Below are 20711 nucleotides of genomic sequence, written 5' to 3' on the forward strand. Positions count from 1 at the left end.
ACATAGCATCATTTATGTTTTTCACTGATACAACACTGTTAAATATAGCCTACATGTAGACCTACATCAGTACACTATTTGCATGCACTATTTTTTTGGAATTTTTTCATACATACATTTGATTTTGAGAACAGCACAAGTAAAGGAAAAGAGGAATCGTGCATGAACAAGAACCAAAGTGGTTGCCTTCATGTGTAAAATAAATGCAAACATAAATAAATAATGTAAAAAACATGTTTAGTGTGTTTCTAAAGTGAAGCATAAGTGTAAAGTGTAGCTGTGCATCTTTATCAGTCCTTGTTCAATGCCTACTTGTGTGTTTGTTGCTGTCTGTGATGTTCTACAGTCCCTGCCATAGTCCTCTGAGGTTGGACTGTTCTCACGTTTGAGATGATCTGAGCTTTGTCACATGGTGTGTTTTTCTGCTGGAAATATCTCTCAGATGTTACAACATGCTTATGACAGGATGGCCAGCAACAATACTCAGGCTGTGGCCTTTAAACCAGGCTGAGCTAGTGTTGAGGATGGATCCACGCTTTCATGTTATTTACACCAATCTCTGAGCCGACCATCTGAAAGCGGCAGCAGAAATGGAGACTCATCAGACCAGGCAGTGTTTTTCCAATCTTCCATTGTCTAATGTTAGAGTGAATTGTAGCCTCAGCTTCCTGCTCTTAACTGGTATGAATGACACTGTGTGCTTTGCTGCTGTTGCAGTCTGCTTCAAGGTTGTTGTGTGTTCACATGCTTTTCTGCAGATCTCAGAACCAGTGCTTAGTTAACAGGACACTTCTGTTCACCGCAACTGCAGCTGTGTCTACGTGCAAACATGCATGCAGCTGATTAGATAAATGAGCAGTTCAACGGGCAGAGCTCATAAGTTGTCTCTAATGACAAAATTTGGCTTAATACAACAAAGAAGACACCAAAATGTAACTAGAGTGAGTAAAGGAGGCCAAACAAACAGCACTAGAGCAAATTTCTTTACTGAAACAAATACATGAATTTTACAAAATGCATCAATGATAATCTGGAAGTTCCTTAAATTTGACCTCAGGAGGAGACGACACCAACGCACAACTCCTCTCCTGGGTCAGCATCTTAAAATAGACTACATGACATTTACACTTCACAGGTTTCTGTGAAAATACACACAACATGTTTTACAAAACAACACAATAGAAAATCCCCTCCAACCTCTGCTGCTAAAATAAATTCCTTCTCCTCTGGACTGATGACCACCTGGCAACTGCTAACTAGAAAAAGGAGCGTTCACAGGCAGACGATGAAGGCCATCCTGGTACCCCCCCGGTAACATGTGATCAATAAGGGGGCAGGGTGCACAATCCGTAAGACATTTTTAGAAATGTACAATTAACATTCTTACCAAAAAATGGCAGCACACAACTATTCAAACATTGCTGCGAACTGGACTTAAATAAAAAGTGCAAAGCACAACTTTCAGTAGGAGGGGGCGTAGACAAAGCGCATTATAAATCTGAATGGATTCATTAAAATTCATCTATATACTGTAGAAAAAATAGAACATATATCAACCTCAACCTCTGCAGGGTTACTGCACAGGGTACTTTCTCAAAGCACCTTAATAAATAGGCTGGTAAAAACAAGTCAACATGTAAAAGCTGTTCAGTTCTACAAGTGTAAATTATGAATGAAGGAATGCAGGAGGAGGCGCCTTCAGTGGAATAAATGGCACTGCTTTTCACAGACACAGGGAGCTTCTTTTAATCTGTTCCACTCGCTTCAACTTGGAAGAATTCTCTAAATGATGAATCGCTTTAAATGTTTGAACAACACTTATAAAAAAATTCTATTTCTTACATAAAAAGGATAAAAATCCGAAAAAACTTGCAAAATCTGGAGTAAAAAAGTATCGATTTGGTTCTTTTGCGTTTGTTTTTACTGTTAAAATAATCTCCCCTGTTCCAACATTTGCTAGATTTAAAGGCTATCAGACAACAGCGGTGCTGTTTAGTGCACTGATGATACGCCTGTCAGTCCAAACACGTTGAGTGATGTGCGTCTGAGAAGTCTGGGGTTTGTTTTTGTGTGTAGAAAGAGCAAGAGGCAAGACATAGACATATTGAGCTTTCTGTGTGTAATGCTAATAGACGATAGCTCCAGACTTAGGTCACTAGGACCTAATATCCAACTGATAAAGGTCTGCTTTGCTTTGTGACAGTGTGGCCCCGGTGTGCAGTTACTGCATGTTTCAAATGATTAAATAAAGCAGTGTTTTATTTAATTAGCATGGCTGAAGTCTCCTCAGAACATGGAGCCTGGCAGGCATCAGGGTAACATTTTTACAGCCTAAACAATTAGTGGATTTATCCAATTAATAAAGCAATATTAGTTCTTTCAGCCATCTAAATGAGCTCTTCTAAACTGTCAGTTAAGGTCAGAATTATCATCTTGCTTTATAAAAAAGGGGTCTGTTTTCCCCAAAAGAAAAAAAAACATTTTATAAAGTGTACATGTCTCAAATAATCTTAGTCTATTTCTTCTTAGCTTATCATTAGCAATGAGCAACAAGCCACAGATTCTCATCAGGAAAGAGATATACACGTTATAAGGGGCTCTTAAGATATGCAAATATGATATAAAAATGCAAAAATGTACATGCTGGCTTAAGATTTTCTATAAATTCCTCTTTGGGAAACAATAATTTTGACCTTAACTATCAGCTTTATGTTAGGGGAACACAGTAAATACTTCTCATTAGTAGAGGCAGTTTTCCACTGTAGTAGAAAGTAACGAGATCATTTGTTGTAGAACACAGGTGAAAAAAACAACAGCTAGTTTGACCAACAGGCTTCAGACACACAGGGCAGGGGAAATATGTTTTCACATATGAAGGACAACAGCTTTATAAGTCATAAGAGGGTGAGAGGAAGGAGAACCTGCAGAAAACTGTGCAGGTTCGATGGTGAACACTACTGTAAAATAAAGGATGGAGTGACAACAATCAGCCCCTTAACACTAACTGGAACTTATGAGGATTAACTGCTATTATTTAGCGCTCACATATTCTAGCATAATGTGACACTATGTTTTACCAAACAAACAAGCCGCCTAGCATAGAGCCGAAAAGTGAGACAGAGGTCCATGTGACAAAATATAAAGTCTAAATAAATGGAAAATTATGTGAAATTGTTTCTTTGGAATCTGTTCTTTACCTCCGATCCCCAAGCATTTTTTCAAACTCCTGTCAGTATGGGCGCTTTTTTACTGCAATATAAAGTCCTGGGAGAACAGCATTTTATAGCCTCAACAAAATCAGTCAGATCAGGCAAATACAGAATTTTTGTCACATTACTGCTGGTTTCACAACAGTCACTCGTGGCTTCCTGGTTGCACTGAGCAGTGCAGAATCTTCTGTTTTTACAGAATCTTTTTATACACTTATACACTAAATTTTGAAATGAGACAGATGATATAAAGCCTTTTTCATGGATTTGGTAGTATTCTTCTGCAGAACTGCACATCACATATTATTTTAAAAAGCACACATTTTAAACCTGATGACAGGTTTTGGGATTTTGACGATTAAAACCGTGGAGGTGACAGGATTTATTTTGCAGTGAGGCGGTTAATACAAATATGAATCCAAATGTTACCTTTGCTACCTGCCGGGCTCCACATCATAGGCACTAATGGCAGAAGGACATAAATAAAATGGTAGTACGCTTCACAACTATGGTTACACTCAGAGTTCTTTGAAATGTTTTGAGCAATTAATGTCACATTACTAAAGATTAACACCTTCCTTCTCTTCTTTTTTTCCTCCACAAGTCCAAATGCTACTTTATCAAACGAATGCCATTTTTATATTGCTTCCTTCAGGTGCAAGCAATATAAACTTCAATGGAGAAAAGTTAAAAAAAAGAGAGAGAGAGAGAACAGTCCGAAGCAGGTCCTGAAGGAAGTCGGCTGGAGCTACACTGTTACTCTGTGGCTAGCTGCTAAGTTAAGGTACAGTGAGCAGAGTTCAGTCTGTCAGTGCTGGTGGTTTTGAGAGTAGGCTGACAGAGAGTGAAGGTCACTCCATGATGGCTCTGTAAATCACAGGCTCGATGTAGTCCCCCCTGTATCGCGAGTTGATGACCCTCTGTCTCTTTGACTCCTTGATGATCTCCTTCTCTTCAAAGATCCCGTCAAATCTCATGTCTGATGCTTTAGACTGCAGAGACAACCACAATACCGCCACATCTTTCACTGGTTCGACTAAACATTAAGCTGCAGCTGTTGCATTGTAGGACTAGGCAGGACATACTAAAATGCAGTGTTTGTGCAGCACATACCAGCCTGGATTTGACTCTCTTTGGAAGCTCTTCATCCAGGGTGTAGACATCATCTCTCTTGGCTGTTAACTGCGACCCATCTTCAAATTCCACCTGCACTCCAGAAATGCAGCAAGCAACACAAACAAAGCTAAACTGAGTAGTTGTACTTAGAGTGTACACTGGTTTGAAATCATGTCGTTTCTTCATTTATTATCACCTGCTGCAATAAAAAGTTGCTGAGATTATTGATCATGTTGACAAGAATGGAACAGATGTAAGGTCAAAGTGACCTCTGACCATATTTTGAGGAAATCCAATCAAGGTGCTCCAGAAATGTTTAGTTTGCAAGCAAGGAATGTACTTCAGAGGCACTGACCTTTGACCTCTGATCCAAATCTCAGTGAACTGAATCAAATTCTAATCAGTTCATTGTTGCTTTTATCAAATTCAAAGCATTTACTGTTCCTATCTAAGAATGTGTTAAGCCTGTGTAAATATTTTATACAGATGAGCTGACAGAAATAAAATCAAATATAATAATATAAAATCTTAAACGTTTGTTAAAACATAATGAAAAAAACAACCGTACCAGATACATCTGAATGACGTGAGCTGCCACAAATTTGGCCCCATACACCAGGCCGTCTGTCCACCTCACCTGGACCACTTCACCCTGGGGTGGGGGTCCAAGCTGAGCGCAGTCTCGGTTCTAAAAGACAAAACGCACAAAGCAGATTGAACGAAGGCATATTCATGAAGAATACTCAAAGTATTTAAACACTATACTACCAATAACATCTTATTCAAAAGCTTCTTTTTGGGCACTATATCATTCTCATCTTCTCATGTATTCATTGACAGCAATCCTGTATAATATTAGTGATCAATACCATCCATCCATCCATCCATCTTCTACCGCTTATCCGGGGCCGGGTCGCGGGGGCAGCAGTCTAAGCAGGGACACCCAAACTTCCCTCTCACCAGACACTTCCTCCAGCTCCTCTGGGGGAATCCCGAGGCGTTCCCAGGCCAGCCGAGAGACATAGTCTCTCCACCGCGTCCTGGGTCTTCCCCGGGGCCTCCTCCCAGTGGGACATGCCCGGAACACCTCCCCAGGGAGGCGTCCAGGAGGCATCCGAACCAGATGCCCGAGCCACCTCAGCTGGCTCCTCTCGATGTGGAGGAGCAGCGGCTCTACTCCGAGCTCCTCTCGGGTGACTGAGCTTCTCACCCTATCTCTAAGGGAGCGCCCAGCCACCCTTCGAAGGAAACTCATTTCGGCCGCCTGTATTCGCGATCTCATTCTTTCGGTCACTACCCAAAGCTCATGACCATAGGTGAGGGTAGGAACGTAGATTGACCGGTAAATCGAGAGCTTCGCCTTCCGGCTCAGCTCCTTCTTCACCACAACAGACCGGTACAGCGACCGCATTACTGCGGAAGCTGCACCGATCCGTCTGTCAATCTCCCGCTCCATTTTCCCCTCACTCGTGAACGAGACCCCGAGATACACAAACTCCTCCACTTGGGGCAGGAACTCTCCTCCGACCCAGAGAGGACAGACTACCTTTTTCCGGTCGAGAACCATGGCCTCAGACTTGGAGGTGCTGATTCTCATCCCAGCCGCTTCACACTCGGCTGCAAACCGTCCCAGTGCACACTGGAGGTCCCGGCTCGATGAAGCCAACAGGACAACATCATCTGCAAAAAGCAGAGATGCAATCCTATGGTTCCCGAACCAGATCCCCTCCGGTCCCTCGCTGCGCCTAGAAATTCTGTCCATAAAAATTATGAGCAGAACCGGTGACAAAGGGCAGCCCTGCCGGAGTCCAACATGCACTGGGAACAGGTCTGACTTACTGCCGGCAATACGAACCAAACTCCTGCTCCGGCCATACAGGGACCTAACGGCCCTCAACAGAGGGCCACGGACCCCATACTCCCAGAGCACCTCCCACAAGATGCCGCGAGGGACATGGTCGAACGCCTTCTCCAAGTCCACAAAACACATGTGGACTGGTTGGGCGAACTCCCATGAACCCTCCAGCACCCTGCAGAGGGTATAGAGCTGGTCCAGTGTTCCGCGGCCAGGACGAAAACCACATTGCTCCTCCTTAATCCGAGGTTCGACTATAGGCCTAATTCTCCTCTCCAGTACCCTGGCGTAGACTTTCCCAGGGAGGCTGAGGAGTGTGATCCCCCTGTAGTTGGAGCACACCCTCCGGTCCCCCTTTTTAAAAAGAGGGACCACCACCCCGGTCTGCCAGTCCAGCGGCACTGCCCCCGATTGCCACGCGATGTTGCAGAGGCGTGTCAACCAAGACAGCCCCACAACATCCAGAGACTTAAGGTACCCAGGGCGAATCTCATCCACCCCCGGTGCCTTGCCGCCGGGGAGCTTTTTGACTACCTCGGCAACTTCAGCACAGGTGATGAACGAGTCCACCACTGAGTCATCAGCCTCCGCTTCCATAATGGAAGGCGTGTTGGTGGGATTGAGGAGGCCCTCAAAGTACTCTTTCCACCGTCCAACCACCCCCTCAGTCGAGGTCAACAGCTCCCCACCTCCACTGAATACAGTGTTGGCAGAGTACTGCTTCCCCCTCCTGAGGCGCCGGACGGTTTGCCAGAATCTCTTTGAGGCTGACCGATAGTCCTCCTCCATGGCCTCCCCGAACTCCTCCCAGGCCCGAGTTTTTGCCTCTACAACTGCCCTTGCTGCAGCACGCTTGGCCTGCCGATACCCATCAGCTGCTTCAGGAGTCCCACAAGCCAACCAGTGGTGATCAATACTTCCTGGAAATTCCAAGGATTAAAAGCCTACTTTTAAAATAACATGACTGTTGCAGAGCTCACTTACAAGCTACAGTGTTAATCGCATGGGTTACATACACCTTGTGTTTATATGTGGGGATGGTACTTAAAGTAAAATGTAGATTAGATTGTAGTGTAGACTGGGTGCATAAGAATGAATTATTACAACATACATACTGTTTTGTCATTCATGGAATGAATTTGCACAGTAATCCCTGATTAAGCCCCATACTTGTGGTTATAGCAACATGAGTGCAGCCATCACTCCACTGTTTTGTGGTTGTGTGCAGATGGACAGATAAGGCCTCTTCACAATGGTTGTTTATTTATTAGCTTTTTGTCTCCTATCACAGAGTACAGTGTGTACTTATGAATCAAGCAGTGATGCAGGATGTCCGTGGCATTGTGACAACTTACGACAATATCTTCAGGAAAGAGATTGTCGCTGAAGGAACCATCATCAAAGTTGACTTCATAGAACGTCTCTTTGGAAAGCTGGACCACGTCGCACTGATAGTAGCGGCCATTCTTGTGCTTGCATATGACCTTCTGCCCTACAGTCAGCTCGTGCATGGCGGCTTTATTGCGCTGTTAAAGGAACATTTTAACAGATCATGGTCACTGGACAATAGCTTCATGACTAAAGAAAAGGTTACCAGATCTCCAGCAGCACATTACCTCGATCTGAGTTGGGCCTTTGTGTCGACAGCAGGTAACGTGGACCACAAAGGGCCATTCATCTGGCTGCATCAGTACTCCAGCCGCCTGTGCACAGGTGGGGTGGTAGGCAGTGGGACAGCGGCCGTGGGAGCACTGAACGCAGCAGCCAGATGTCTTCTTCATCCTCTTCTTACAGTAGTAACACTTCTGAGAGAGAAAAACAAAGGAGCAGGGGATTGAAAAATGAATTAGTTTTCGCACAATGTTCATCTGAGACTGCTCCTCAGCAAAAAACTAAGGATTAGCTAATGTTACACATGAATCAGAACTGGTTCAGATACGTGGATCAAAATCTGGGTTAAAATCAAGACCCATAAAGTGGGACGGTTCATGGAACACATCAGTGTAGTAAACAGAAACATCAAGTTCACTCAGGAAGACACCAACTTCAAGGTGTACAGGAAACTGACACAGAGACCAGTACTTACTGTTTGATTCCCACCATGCACTGGAACACAAGCTGGGAGCCATCAGACATACAACATCACAGAGCACCAACTGTACCCATCAGCTCAGAGAGGAGGAAGAAGGAACATCAGCACATCAGCTAAGGTCTGCAAACATGTGGCTATCCCAACTGGGTGTTTGTCAAAACCACTAAAAAACCACTAATCTTGAAAAACCTTTTCTTAACCCCTGCAGCCTTAGCCATTAGTCAGTCATTAAACACACATGAGCTTCAACAGAAAATCAAAATAACCAACACATGTAACTATTGGGACATTTAGTGCTTTAGTCATGCGATTTTCACACAGATCCACCCACTAAGGTCCTCAACCGCATATAAACCTGTTTCCTCACCAAACAGAACGGATGGAGCTTGAGGAGCCTCGCTTCAAGCTCTTGAATGAAAATGGCCTGGATGGCTGAGAATCTTTATTCACATCTGACTTTGGCTTTAGGTTTGTCTTTGGCAGGAAAAAAACATTTGAGATAATGAAGTAGCTCTCCCCTCCACTGCAGCAGGCGCCTGACAATAACAAAGCATTGTGGCCACACCACAGGTGCTCAGGTTTCAGAAAACTTTGGGAGACATCCTCTGCTTAGAGAGTTTTATGCTCTGAATGTCAAGAAAATCTATCCTTATTTCTTTATTTCTTCATTATCCATGCTGTCCATATCGGAAGGGAGAATTTGATGTGCACTTTGAATAGAAGTGAGTTGCTTGGCAAGTATTCACACTGATGTGCATCGTAAGACTAGACACAGGTATCAATTTACATGATAGTACAAAGTCAGACATAGCCAAGCAGAGGTGGTTCACCATCCCAGCACCAACTCCTGGTGCTTCATGCTGATTATATTGGCATTTAGCTATTATTCAATATTAACAAGAGAACCCACCAGTTTAAATCGCTGCAGAGGAATTCCACTTAAATCCACAGGACTTCTTTCAGTGACGTTGACAAAGCGAGCCTCCTGCACAGCCACTGCACACAGCACATGTACCCACCTGCAACACACACAGCACTGTTTGTAAATGCTAACAGGTGCAAAGCACTGCCTTTTTATAGACTCTACAAACCATTTTTTCAAAATGCACAACAACATGCAGGATTTTTGTCGTGACTGCTGGTCACATGTGTGTGACTGATGGCTTCCTAGTTGCACTGAAGAAAATCTTGTTATAATGTAAACACACAGCTTTGATTTGGCTATTTTTCCAAACATGGTGCATTCAGTCTGTAGGAAAGTCTAAAAATTGTGTTACATGGTTCCTGAAAGGAGACAATAACAAAAATAAATCAAACTAACTGCAGCATAAATGAAGATTTTTTTCATCATGGTGTGCTAAAATAACCCATGCTTCCCCATTTCCTCTCACACATTCTTGAGGATGGAACAACTTACTTGTTGTTGTTGGCTTTCTGCAGGGCGCCTCCCCTCAATGAACACAAACAGCAATTCTAGAAACAAACAAAGAACATAGAATTATCCAGCTGTCTGGTAAGGTGCATAATAAAATAAATATAACATCATCTAATATTTTGGTTCCTTCAAATATCTACAGTCCAAGAATGTCACATACACAGTATCTACACTTAGACAAAGAAAGTGCATTGAACAAATGCAGCAAAAAAATGTTCTCTATGACAAAGCCTGCTATTGTATCAGCCTACACACAGAAAAAGTGCTCCCTCCCATCTTCACTCATTCATTCCCTTTTTCTGAATCCAAGCTCTCCTCATACACAATTACAATTGTTATAAATGGTTTAAGAGCTTAGTAAAACCTCAGCTTTGCTCCTTTGCACCATGAGTTTATTTATTGTGTTCTGTCTTGATTATGTGTTTGAAGTACCTCCTGATTCTTACTACCTTCAGAATAAGTTGAAACAACTCATCACTCCATGAAAAATTAAAATAATTTGAAAAATTATCTATTGCAAGATACGTTGCAACCAGTGTATCATTTCCATTGCAGATATTGTAAATAACCAACAAACTTGTTGACACAGCAAGCATGAAATACCTAGACACAGTCTACTAGCACCTGCTGTGCTACTAATGCATGATGTAGCATATGTTGCAAACACAAAATAGGATGGATCAACAACATGGATCAGTCCTCTTTTTCAATCTCTAGGCTCTAAAACTGGAAAAACTATGACAGCATTGCTGTAAAGAAACTGCATAATATTTGTGTCATTAATTGAATTTTAATAATGTGATATATATGAATATTGGATTAAGGCATAAGAGTGTGTATAGACTAGGGTTGGGCGGTATCCAAATTTTGATACCGTCAAGCGCCCTCCACATTTTACCCCGGTATACGTAAATACCACTGACAGTAAAAACTATGGACAGAGCTTCCGTGACGTCACCCGTTTGTTTCTGAAGAGCCGTTCTGAGGCTCGGTGGGAGGCTCCGGGACGTTGATGACCGCCGCCATGTTGGCAGTGCCACGTCCGCCAAAACTCCAAATATGAACAAAGAGGGGGAGCACGAGCGGGGTTTAGGGGGCGGGCGATCATGGAAGCAGGAAACTCACGCTGTGATACGTCAACTGTCTGTGACTCAAGCGGCAACGCTCATAATTATGCGTAATTTTAAGTCTGAATACAATTGAAACAAGTGAGTTGTAAAAAAATTCACCCCCCCTACAATTGACACTAGAAGAGAACCTACCATCTGAGACCAGAGTGGTTTTTTGTACCAGGCTGTAAACATGTTAATTTCTGCTGTGAAGTCGGCCATTTTAACATGAGAGTCTATGGGAAATGACTCGCTTTTGGAGCCAACCCCCAGCGGTTGCAGTGTGAATTACAAGTTTTGACATGTCCGCATGGGCTTCAAGTTTGAGCCCCGAAGGTTGCCGCTTGGTAAATACCATGCCGTGCCCCCCCCCCCCCCGAAAAGAGGCTTGGAGTAGAGTTTTTTATTGACATTGACATTGGTATTAAAAATGATACCGTCGCCCCACTGGTATACCTTAATACTGCCCAACCCTAGTATAGACCTTTAACAGTATAGCAGTACAGATCCAGTTCATGAGCAATGCATAGACAAGTGTTCACTGACCTCTGTCATTGCGTTGGCCTTACAGCATGCACACTTCCACTCATTTCCCACACTGGCTGGATCCACACCATAACAAGCTGGAGAACACAAAAGACACAGTGTGACACAGTGGTGTGGAGCCTGAAGCTGCTGCTCACAGAGGCTCTTTGGCCCGTGCAGTTATAAGTGGCCATGTGAGTTTGTGTTAAAACAACTTGGATGATGTCAAACACAGGATTTAGTATTCAGCTGTGTTTGTGTGTGTGTGTGTGTGTGTGTACTAACATGTGTGAACCCGGACGCTGCACTGAGAGCAGCTGATGAGGAGGCTGGTTCCATCTTCTTCTAGATGTGGTGTGACAGGCTGCTCTTCACACTCAGAGTCCTCCTCTGTAGTGGTGGTAAAACACATCTCTGGGATGAGAGGTTTGGTCCGCATCCGCCCGCCGGCCACCATGACGGGACTGTCAACGCTGTTGGCACATTCAGTCTGACAGCAGGCACAGCACACAGAAACAAACACGGGCTCTGGTTAAAACTAAAACTGGTTGCATTAAACAACTTCTCTACTTGTGTTGTACTCAAATCTTTAAGTATACAAGATGAGATGAGATGTTCTCTCATGCAGAATGTATGAAAAATAAATCATTTCATAAATATGGAGTCAGTCTCAGTGATACAAATTATTACACATCTGAAATAAATAGCATGCACAAAATTAAAAAGTGTTAAAAAATGTTTGAAACTCCAAAACAAACATGCAGGTTAGAAATGCGTGAGCGTGTTTGTGTTGTGTTGTGAATTGACTAAATTACACTGTAAACTGTAAATACATTTTCTAAAAGTCCTTAAATGCACCAGGGACACCACAGCTTAATGGAAAATCATAATAATAATCTCTTATGTCTCTGTTAGAGAAGGTTTTGTAAGCAAAAAAAAAATTCTGCACTTCTCAGTGCAACAAGTAGGTCATGACTGACTCAGTTTCAACATGCGATTAAGCAAGTCTGCAGGCTTTCTACAGATGGTGTTGTGTGAAATATTGATGTAGATTTTTAGATTTTTGTGTTGTTGTACTGCCAAAGGCGTTTGTAGTGTCTCTCTTTGTAGCTATAATTGTGCTGTTAAACAAAGGTATATATAGAGATGCAAAACCCATAGTAAAACTGCAAATTAGTTCATGGACTGACAACTCTTGGTTCTTTAAAAAAATATGAATAAATGTAAGGCTGTGCCATGTGCAGCAGAGTTGCTGGTAAGGATTAAAACCATAACAATTAGGCTTGTCACTGCTTTAGAAAAGGGGGCAAAGCCGAATGTCAGAACAGAATCTAATATTAATATTAGATTAGTGAAAGAATGCTGTATTTACAGGAACCTCAGCACTAAAGCACAGCTGGCTTGATGGGAACGCTAAAAGTGGTTGAAAAACAAACATTTCCAACCCTCCAACCCTTCAAATTAAAATGCGTTTACTTTTATATACCGCCCAGGACAGTTTATTAATGATCAGTGCCTGGTGAGTGGGATCTGCTGCACTGCAGATTACCTGATAGTATGTGTAGAAGAGCGAGCAGATGGAGCAGTATGGAGGCTTAGAGCCCATGCGCTGGTTGTACTCCCTCTCTTTCTTCAAGCTGGGAGGTCTGCTCTGCCACAGGGGGGCCAGAGGCTTCGCCCAGTTCTCCCCTTCTAGACCACCCTCCTCTACAGGCGGGGCCTCTTCTGGAGCCTCTGAGGCACAAATAACACACAAACAGTTCAGAGTTTACAACAAGCAAAGGGAAAATATTAGAAGTTAGTGTTTCTTTTCAAGCAGACCTTCGTCACTCATGCCGTCCTTGATGAGCGGATGGTGGCCTGGCAGCTGCCCTAAATCGATTTCCAGCTCTCCATCTCCAGGCATCACTTCTGCCACCTGCTGGAGAACAGCACATATAGCACAAGGATGCTGAATACAGCAAGCAGCTAAACGACAGTTGGGGTCCATTTACAAGTGTGTGCACTCACAGCTTTGCAAACATGTCTGTTGTCTTTCTCCATTTCATTGTCACTGGCCTCACTCTTCTTCTCCTCCTTGGGCTGGACGTCTCCCTCTCCATAGTCTCCTTTGGCGTAGCTGTGGACGTGCAGGACGTCGGCAGGGCTCAGCGTCCTCTGAAAGCGTTTCTGTGCTGGGCTGTAGCTGCTGTCCAGCAGGGGCTCCTCACTGCCCCCCGCCTCTACAGCACTCCGAGCCACCGCCTGACTCTCAGCAGTCTCGGGAGGACAGACGTCTGCAGCCGGCATGCCATTCTTCTCTTTTTTGTGAGGACTTCTTCTGTTAGAAGGTTTCCTGCTGCTGGCTTTGGATTGAGTTTTAGTCTGTGGCTTTATGTCCTTCTTAGGCTCTGGTTTGACTTTCACAGAATCTGAAAGAGGCATACAACAATATTCTAATTTCATGAGATGCCCCCGTATGTTGCAGATGTAGAGTTACATTGTCACATTTCCTCATGGTCTGCATGGTACCTTTCTCTGGCTTGCCAGTGGCTTTAGTTGGAGGCTCCTTGCGTGACAGTTTGGGCTTCTTTGGCTCCACCTCCTCAGTCTCATTCACCGCCGGCTCTGGTTTTACATCTTCAGAGGCTTCAACAGCTTCAAGCTGACGCTTTGTCCCAGTTGGAGGCTTTGAACTGATAAATGAGAGACAGGAAAATGCTGTTTCCTATAGATATATAGACACATATTTTGAATTTGAAGATAACTCACAAAGAGCTGCTGCTGAGCTTATAAACAAAGCACCACAGACCTGGGCTTGTATTACAATGATAATAGCTTAACACACCACAGAACAGGAAACAGGAAAGTGTGCATTCATGTATTAAACTATTTGAATAAATATGGTGAGACAAAGTACGGGATCTTTCATGTGCAATCCAACATGCAGTATGCAACAATCTGTGATATGTGTGTTTATTTAAATGAAATTAATAGTTACTCTCTGTGAAATGGGTGTGGAGACCCTCACCATCACAGCCAGTACAAGCCTTCTTGTACCAATAGCAACGGTTTATATGAAGTGAGGTGGGCTTTATGTGAGGACTTACTGCTTGAGAAGCATTTGAATTTACTATTTTTTTAATATAGCTATGCAATGTTTAGTGTCACTGATGTAACATTAACCCCTACCGGACACTGGACTAAGTGATGGGTTTATCATTACACCCATAAAAATGTCTGTGCTGCAGACCCCTGAACACTAAAAAAGCTTTAAAGGTTTAAAATGACACTTTTTTTTTTTTTTTAAAATTACACCAATCATCTCGGCAAAAACTGTAACAACAGAAAGAATTATTTGCATCATAACTTGTGATGCATTAGGTTTGATTGTCCTTGAATGCATCATAGGTGATGTATGCACATAACCAAATCTCATCTAAAAATAGTTCATCACAACACAATAAATCTGCATATCTCAATTAAATATTCCAACAATTGCACTCATTAGTATAACTTGGTTTAGAGACTGTACAATTCGTCTTTATAACTGTATAATGCTGCACACACACATGTTTGAGTTCCCTCTAAAACCAGGAGTGAAAAACACAGAGAAACGGCTTGGGATTCAGAGGGTGAGGTCACACCCTCCCTGCAGTTCCTTTTTAAGCAGCATTAAAATATAAGCTATTTATCATAAATGTGGCCAACGCTGAACATACATAGAATAACCTGCAAACATTGTAGAGACAATTATGTAGTAAAACAAAAAAAATAACTCCAGACCTTATGTTCTCCTGTTCAGGAGGGGTGGGCTCCTCAGGTGCAGCTTCACTGGGGCTCTCTTTTGAAGGCTGTATCTTGTCTTTTTCCAGAAACTCTGCAGCTTCCAGTGTGGGTTTGGAGTGGTCGATGGGAGCGTTGTCTTTGCCTGCCTTCCACAGCTTGTAACGGTCAGGCTGAAACTTGCGTACAAACACATCCATGGAGATCTTCACCATGTCCTGACGGCATGAACACTGAGTGGAACAAACAGATAAGCGTTTTAGTTCATTATTCAGAGCAGGGATGCACCGAAACCGAAAACTGAAAACCGAAAACCGAAAATGAGGAATCCAAGGCCGAAAATTGAAACACTGAAAAAAAACATATTATGCCAATTATTAGTACCATTGCATTTATGGCTCTGACTGTGTACTAACCTCACTAAAAATCAAGGCATTGCAAATGCAGAACTTAATATTAATGTTTCAAAGAATAAAGCAGTTGAAAATATTTATTTAGCAAACAATGCAAAATATAGTTATATACAATAACTTAGCTTGACCCCACTCATGTGTACATTATGTGTACACCTTATTTAAATAGAGCCTGTGCATAAATAAACATTTTTGCCAAATTAAAAAAAATGTCCAGCAGAAAAAATACATCTGATGTCACATATATAGTAAATCAGTATCAATAGCCTGTCTATGATTTTTGAGGCGCTATACTGCAGGATCTGACTGAACACATCAGACAGGGAGGGTGCGCTGTGTGCTTCTCTGTCTCTAAGCGGGTTCTACGCATCCACGGGAACTGGATCATTTCTGGTGTGTGATGCTTCCCACATTCAAGTATGATCTTTATAACGCGAATCAATACCGTCGCGATCTCAGTGAAACACATGCTGGCAGACTACGAGTGTACTTTTCAATGTTACCACTCCGCGGTCTGTCTCAACCTCTTTACTTAGAAGACGCTTTAGTGCTGCGTTTAAAAGAATAACGTCAGCTGCAGATGCATCAGAGGAGCGGATCTCTTTAGTTAGCTGCTCAAATGGAGCAAGAAAAGACACCGCAGACATGCTGGAGTGTCCAGACAACCCCGCGCTGGTCGCGTCATCACAACATCCTGTTTCGGCCGAGTTGTTTCGGTGAAAAAAGTGTTTCGGCCGAAAACCGAAAAAGCACTTTTGGGCCTTTTCGGTGGCCGAAAAATTCAGTGCATCCCTAATTCAGAGGAGCAAAAATATTCTTGGAAGACAGTTGCATTAACAGCACCCTGCATTCTCTTAAGAATTTAGTTATATATTCTGTAGATTAGTAGTTGCTAACTGGGCATGCTATCAAATAATTGTCTAATTCTGCATCTACACATGTGTTTAAATCACGTTTTTCTTACCAGTGTTGCCTGTTTGCCGTAATCAATCCATCGCTGGGTGGCAAAGTTAGTAGACTCAGCACAGTTGAATCCATGGTTGAACCCAGCATGGTAACCGAATGGAAACGTCACAATGAACTGTCCAGACTCCTGAGTGACCTGATATATATAAAAATAATGTTTGAATGCTGTCAAATATGAAGGGAACACAAAATATATAGAGTATATGTCTTTAAATATTCCTTAAAAGAAAATATCTTATGTGTCACCACAGCCTGGGCTTTTTTATTGATTGTAAGTCAGATACATGATGTTGTTATTTTTCTTCTCTAAGTCAACACACACAATAAAAGGCTGACCTTATCAAAGGGTATGCCGTATTTCTTCAGGATTGATGGTGATATTAAAGTCATCTTGTGGCGGAGGAAGGCTTCACAGCTCTGAGCATTCCCTGGAAAGAAACCTGGAAATACAGCAAACCATCAGCATCATTAGTGCAGGTGTTCATGTGCTCAGTCCCTTATTAAACTGTATGTAGAGAAATATTATCCAAGGTCCTCTCACTTACCCTTGGCGAGTCTTTCCAGTCTTTTTCCATGCTCTGGTGGGACAACATACCTGAGAAACACACAAGGTGATAACTGTTATACTGGCAGCAGAATAAAGCTTCCAATCTGACTGGATTATAGCTTGTTTATACAGAAACTGATGTGTTGGAGAATAAGTATTCAATAAAACCAGGGAAAAATATAGTTACTGCATCACAATTTCTTTTATATTAGTGGAAATATATTTAGAGCTGCACATGGTATAGAGATTTAACTTTTTACAAATACCTTTTTATTATTCAGATAACATTTTTAATATGTCAAAAAAAGTATGAATTTTATTTATATACCTGCGATTTAAAAGGAGCATGAAGCATGAAACAAATGGGACATATGAAATCTGCAGGTCTAGCACAGTCTTCACTTGATGCTGAGGTGCACTGACAGGTTTCCTGGCTGTAGTAGGTCACAGTCCAGTGGAATATATGACACAGTCGACAGAGAAACCTCTCCGATGAGTCTAATGCGCTCATCCATGTTTTGACAGTTTCCTGGCTCTCGCTCTGTAACAGAGCGCCTGGCAGCAGACCACCTATTTTTGTCAACTATTTCAGGTCAAACCTGTTTTTTTCAAATTCACTAAGAGCCCGTTTCTCTCTTTTGTGTGGACTCACAGCTTTAATTAGACATTCTGCACTGCACCATGCCTCACCAGAGACCAAGTGTACCAACTTGTAGCTCTGCCAGGATTTTTTTAAACGTATTCTTTTTCTTTGTTATGGTAGTTTATTGACCCCCTGTGTAATGTGATGGACTGTGAGTCTTAGTGAGTAACTTTACCAGGACTTTGGCTCTCCAAAGTGCAGGTAGTTGATGCTGTAGAGATCCATGTCCTCTGTGTGCCATGCAAATGCACTCTTCCACATCCCAAAGTAGAGGTACGGTGTGTTGACTCCTTTGATTTTGATGCCACTCTCATTCTCCACAGTGTCCAGGATGGTGTTCAGATGGCCAATGTTCCATTCATTCACATCCTAAAGAGGGAGAGATAGTTGAGTTCACAAAACTAAAAAGATTTCTTCTTTGTTTCCAGTCCAACAGCACTCACGGGATCATAGAGCGTTCCACTGACATCAGCCCCATAAAGTGGAGGGTTAAAGGTCAGGTTCTTCCAAAACTTCCTCTCCAGCTCCTCAAAATCTGCATGTTGTGGACTGCAGAACCTAATATGAACAGTTAAGAGATATTCAGCTGAGACACTTTCAAGTCTAAAGAGAGATTTTCAGCATAGGACAGAAATTGAATACAGTAGATTTGTTTCACTATCTTAACTGACTTGTCCACGTTAGAGGTCTTGCGGAACTCGTGGACAGTCATTGGCTTCTTCTGGATGTTGTACTGTGTGAACAGTCCCGACTGGCCGGTCACCACCTGCTGAATGGGAGCAGGAATCACCAGGTCGTCGATGTCACTGTATGTCTTTCTGGGTTTCCAGCCTTTGGGTGGAATGACCTGCAAGAGACGAAGAAGACAGATGAAAGGAAAAATCTAATAATGATTTTATTATTAAACAGTTCAGAATTCCAAATACAATCATGAGCTGAGTGAACCCTAACTCAAGCAAAAATGTGGGTTTGCATCCTTATTTAGATTGACCCTGGAATCTAAGGATACATTTAGACTACCAGTGACTCAAATCAGATTTTTTCAGGCAATGTGTGGACGCACAAATTAGATCCAGATTTGTCGTCAGACCTAATAATTTTAACCACTTAAGTCTCTTCAGGATTTGCAGGGTATGCAACTTGAATGTAAACCGTTAAATTCTAACCAAATTAGGACTACAAACATCTGTAAAAATAGCTGAGTAATGATAAGATAAGATTAGCCAATAAAAGTTGAGCCCAACTTTCTTCTGTGCCTATTTTTTTCCACAAGTGAAGCAATCTCAAGTGGCATCCCCAAAGAACTATGCAGCCTATATGCTTTGTCTTTTGTTGAAAATGTGTGTTTATCCAGTAGTCTTGATTTAACAAAAATACACAGAAACATGTGATGCAAGTACAGAACCAGTGACAGACAGAAAGTCTGCACATCTGTATCTACAATCTGATTATTCTCAGATTACTCTTCTCTGTGTAGGTGCTTTAATTCATGTTTGCAAGTGAATAGTAAATCACCGGGTGCAACACATACACCAGACTTACTTAAAATGACCTGTTAGGCCTTATGTGTGTGTAAAGACAACTCTAGTATAAACAACAGTACACACACACGTTTGAAGAGTGTGCATGATAGCCTGACACAACACAGGAGCAGATGAACTTACTTTGGCCATTCCAGCTCTGTGTGCTCCTTGTGACTCCATGTAGGCAATGTACCGGCCAAAGTCCTTGAATTCTTCTTTGGAGGGGGTGAACGTCATTATCTTGGAGCCCACAATTTGGGCCGGCGTGTCTGTGGTCATCTTGGAACTGTTTTTTTTTTTACTCTGGTGGAAAACATGGCATAAGATACAAAAACAGCTTCTTTCCAAAAGCTGTAACCACCCTGAACTCTCACATACACTGATTTAATGTGCAATATTATTTCTACATATCCAGATGGACAATATACAGCATATGCAATATATTTATAATTATAAATATATATATAATTATATTATAAATATAATAATTGTATAAACAAAGCAACAATGTAATCGATCACGGTTGCGAGGTGCTAAAATGGCTAAATAACGGTGCATCCACCGCACAAAAGTTCCCCTCAACTATTGAATCGGAAACCATTAAGCAACACTGTCATACACAGCGTACGACAAAAACACCTAACCCACCATTAGCTAGTGAGAGAGGTCATATGCATTTTACAGATCTTTCCGTTCAACGTCTCCAACTAGTACGATATTTAACTTTTAGCTAACAAGCAAAACATTACTCTGGGCTTTACGGACTTCACTAAACCCTGAACACGGGGGAGCCCCTGTGATTGGACACAATCCTAAGGTATTCTAAATGTCCGCCTGTGATTGGCTGGATACCTCGTCGGTCACACACAGTGGCCCACTAACAGCGCTGCTCCTCGGAAAAATATTTAGCTAGTCCGTTAGCTAGCATGCTAACCGCAAGATAGCTTGTTCTGCGTCTCCGGGAATTAAAAGTGTAGCCGACAAAAAACAAAAGTACTACTATATTTAGGAGTAAACCGCAAGTAATCAACATGCACACATAATGCAAGTCGCGCTGGCAAACCTTAACACTAACTGCAGTAGCAACCGCTAAGTGTACGGCGGACATCCAGAGATCTGACAGCTGCCTCCGCTCTCAGCTAACCAACTAGCAAACATGGCTTGTTGCTGACCACCAGTTTCTGCTGCACAAACTTAGGAGTTGTTGCCGCGTCCTTAAAAACGAACTATTTCCAAAGTGACAGACTTTAACTTACATATGCTGCAATGTAGAGGTGTTGTTTTTTCTCCGATCACCGATAAAAGAGTAGAAATACAGACATCATCAGTCCGGGTAGAAAAGACAGTCCTCCATTATTCCAATGACGCATGCCCAGTGTGTGTTTGTTTACATAGGGTTCAGGGGGCGGGGCTTCCGCGGTGCTTTAGCCAATCACAACCCCCGGTGCTCAAGACCATGCCTGATTTGTTTTAAATCTAAAAGATACTGGGAATTTCTGCATTTTATATATTT

The 20711-nt window shown here is 42.4% G+C and overlaps 1 protein-coding gene across 1 annotated transcript; it reads right to left on the bottom strand.

Moving 5' to 3' along the window:
- Positions 1-970: 970 nt before the first annotated feature.
- Positions 971-20574, bottom strand: kdm4aa (lysine (K)-specific demethylase 4A, genome duplicate a). The gene is made up of 22 exons (XM_028403557.1): positions 20455-20574; positions 19340-19501; positions 18347-18522; positions 18119-18233; positions 17851-18044; positions 17031-17080; positions 16822-16925; positions 16484-16621; positions 15107-15339; positions 13853-14016; positions 13352-13752; positions 13163-13262; positions 12891-13075; positions 11627-11831; positions 11363-11439; positions 9690-9745; positions 9183-9291; positions 7797-7985; positions 7536-7706; positions 4894-5013; positions 4323-4415; positions 971-4201 (listed from the first exon to the last, which is right to left on the bottom strand). The coding sequence occupies exons 2-22, from the start codon at positions 19475-19477 to the stop codon at positions 4061-4063; spliced, it is 3159 nt and encodes a 1052-aa protein (XP_028259358.1). The 5' UTR covers positions 19478-19501; positions 20455-20574; the 3' UTR covers positions 971-4060.
- Positions 20575-20711: the final 137 nt, after the last annotated feature.

The sequence above is a fragment of the Parambassis ranga genome, chromosome 4, assembly GCF_900634625.1.
Source record: "Parambassis ranga chromosome 4, fParRan2.1, whole genome shotgun sequence".
NCBI classification, from domain to species: Eukaryota; Metazoa; Chordata; class Actinopteri; family Ambassidae; genus Parambassis; species Parambassis ranga.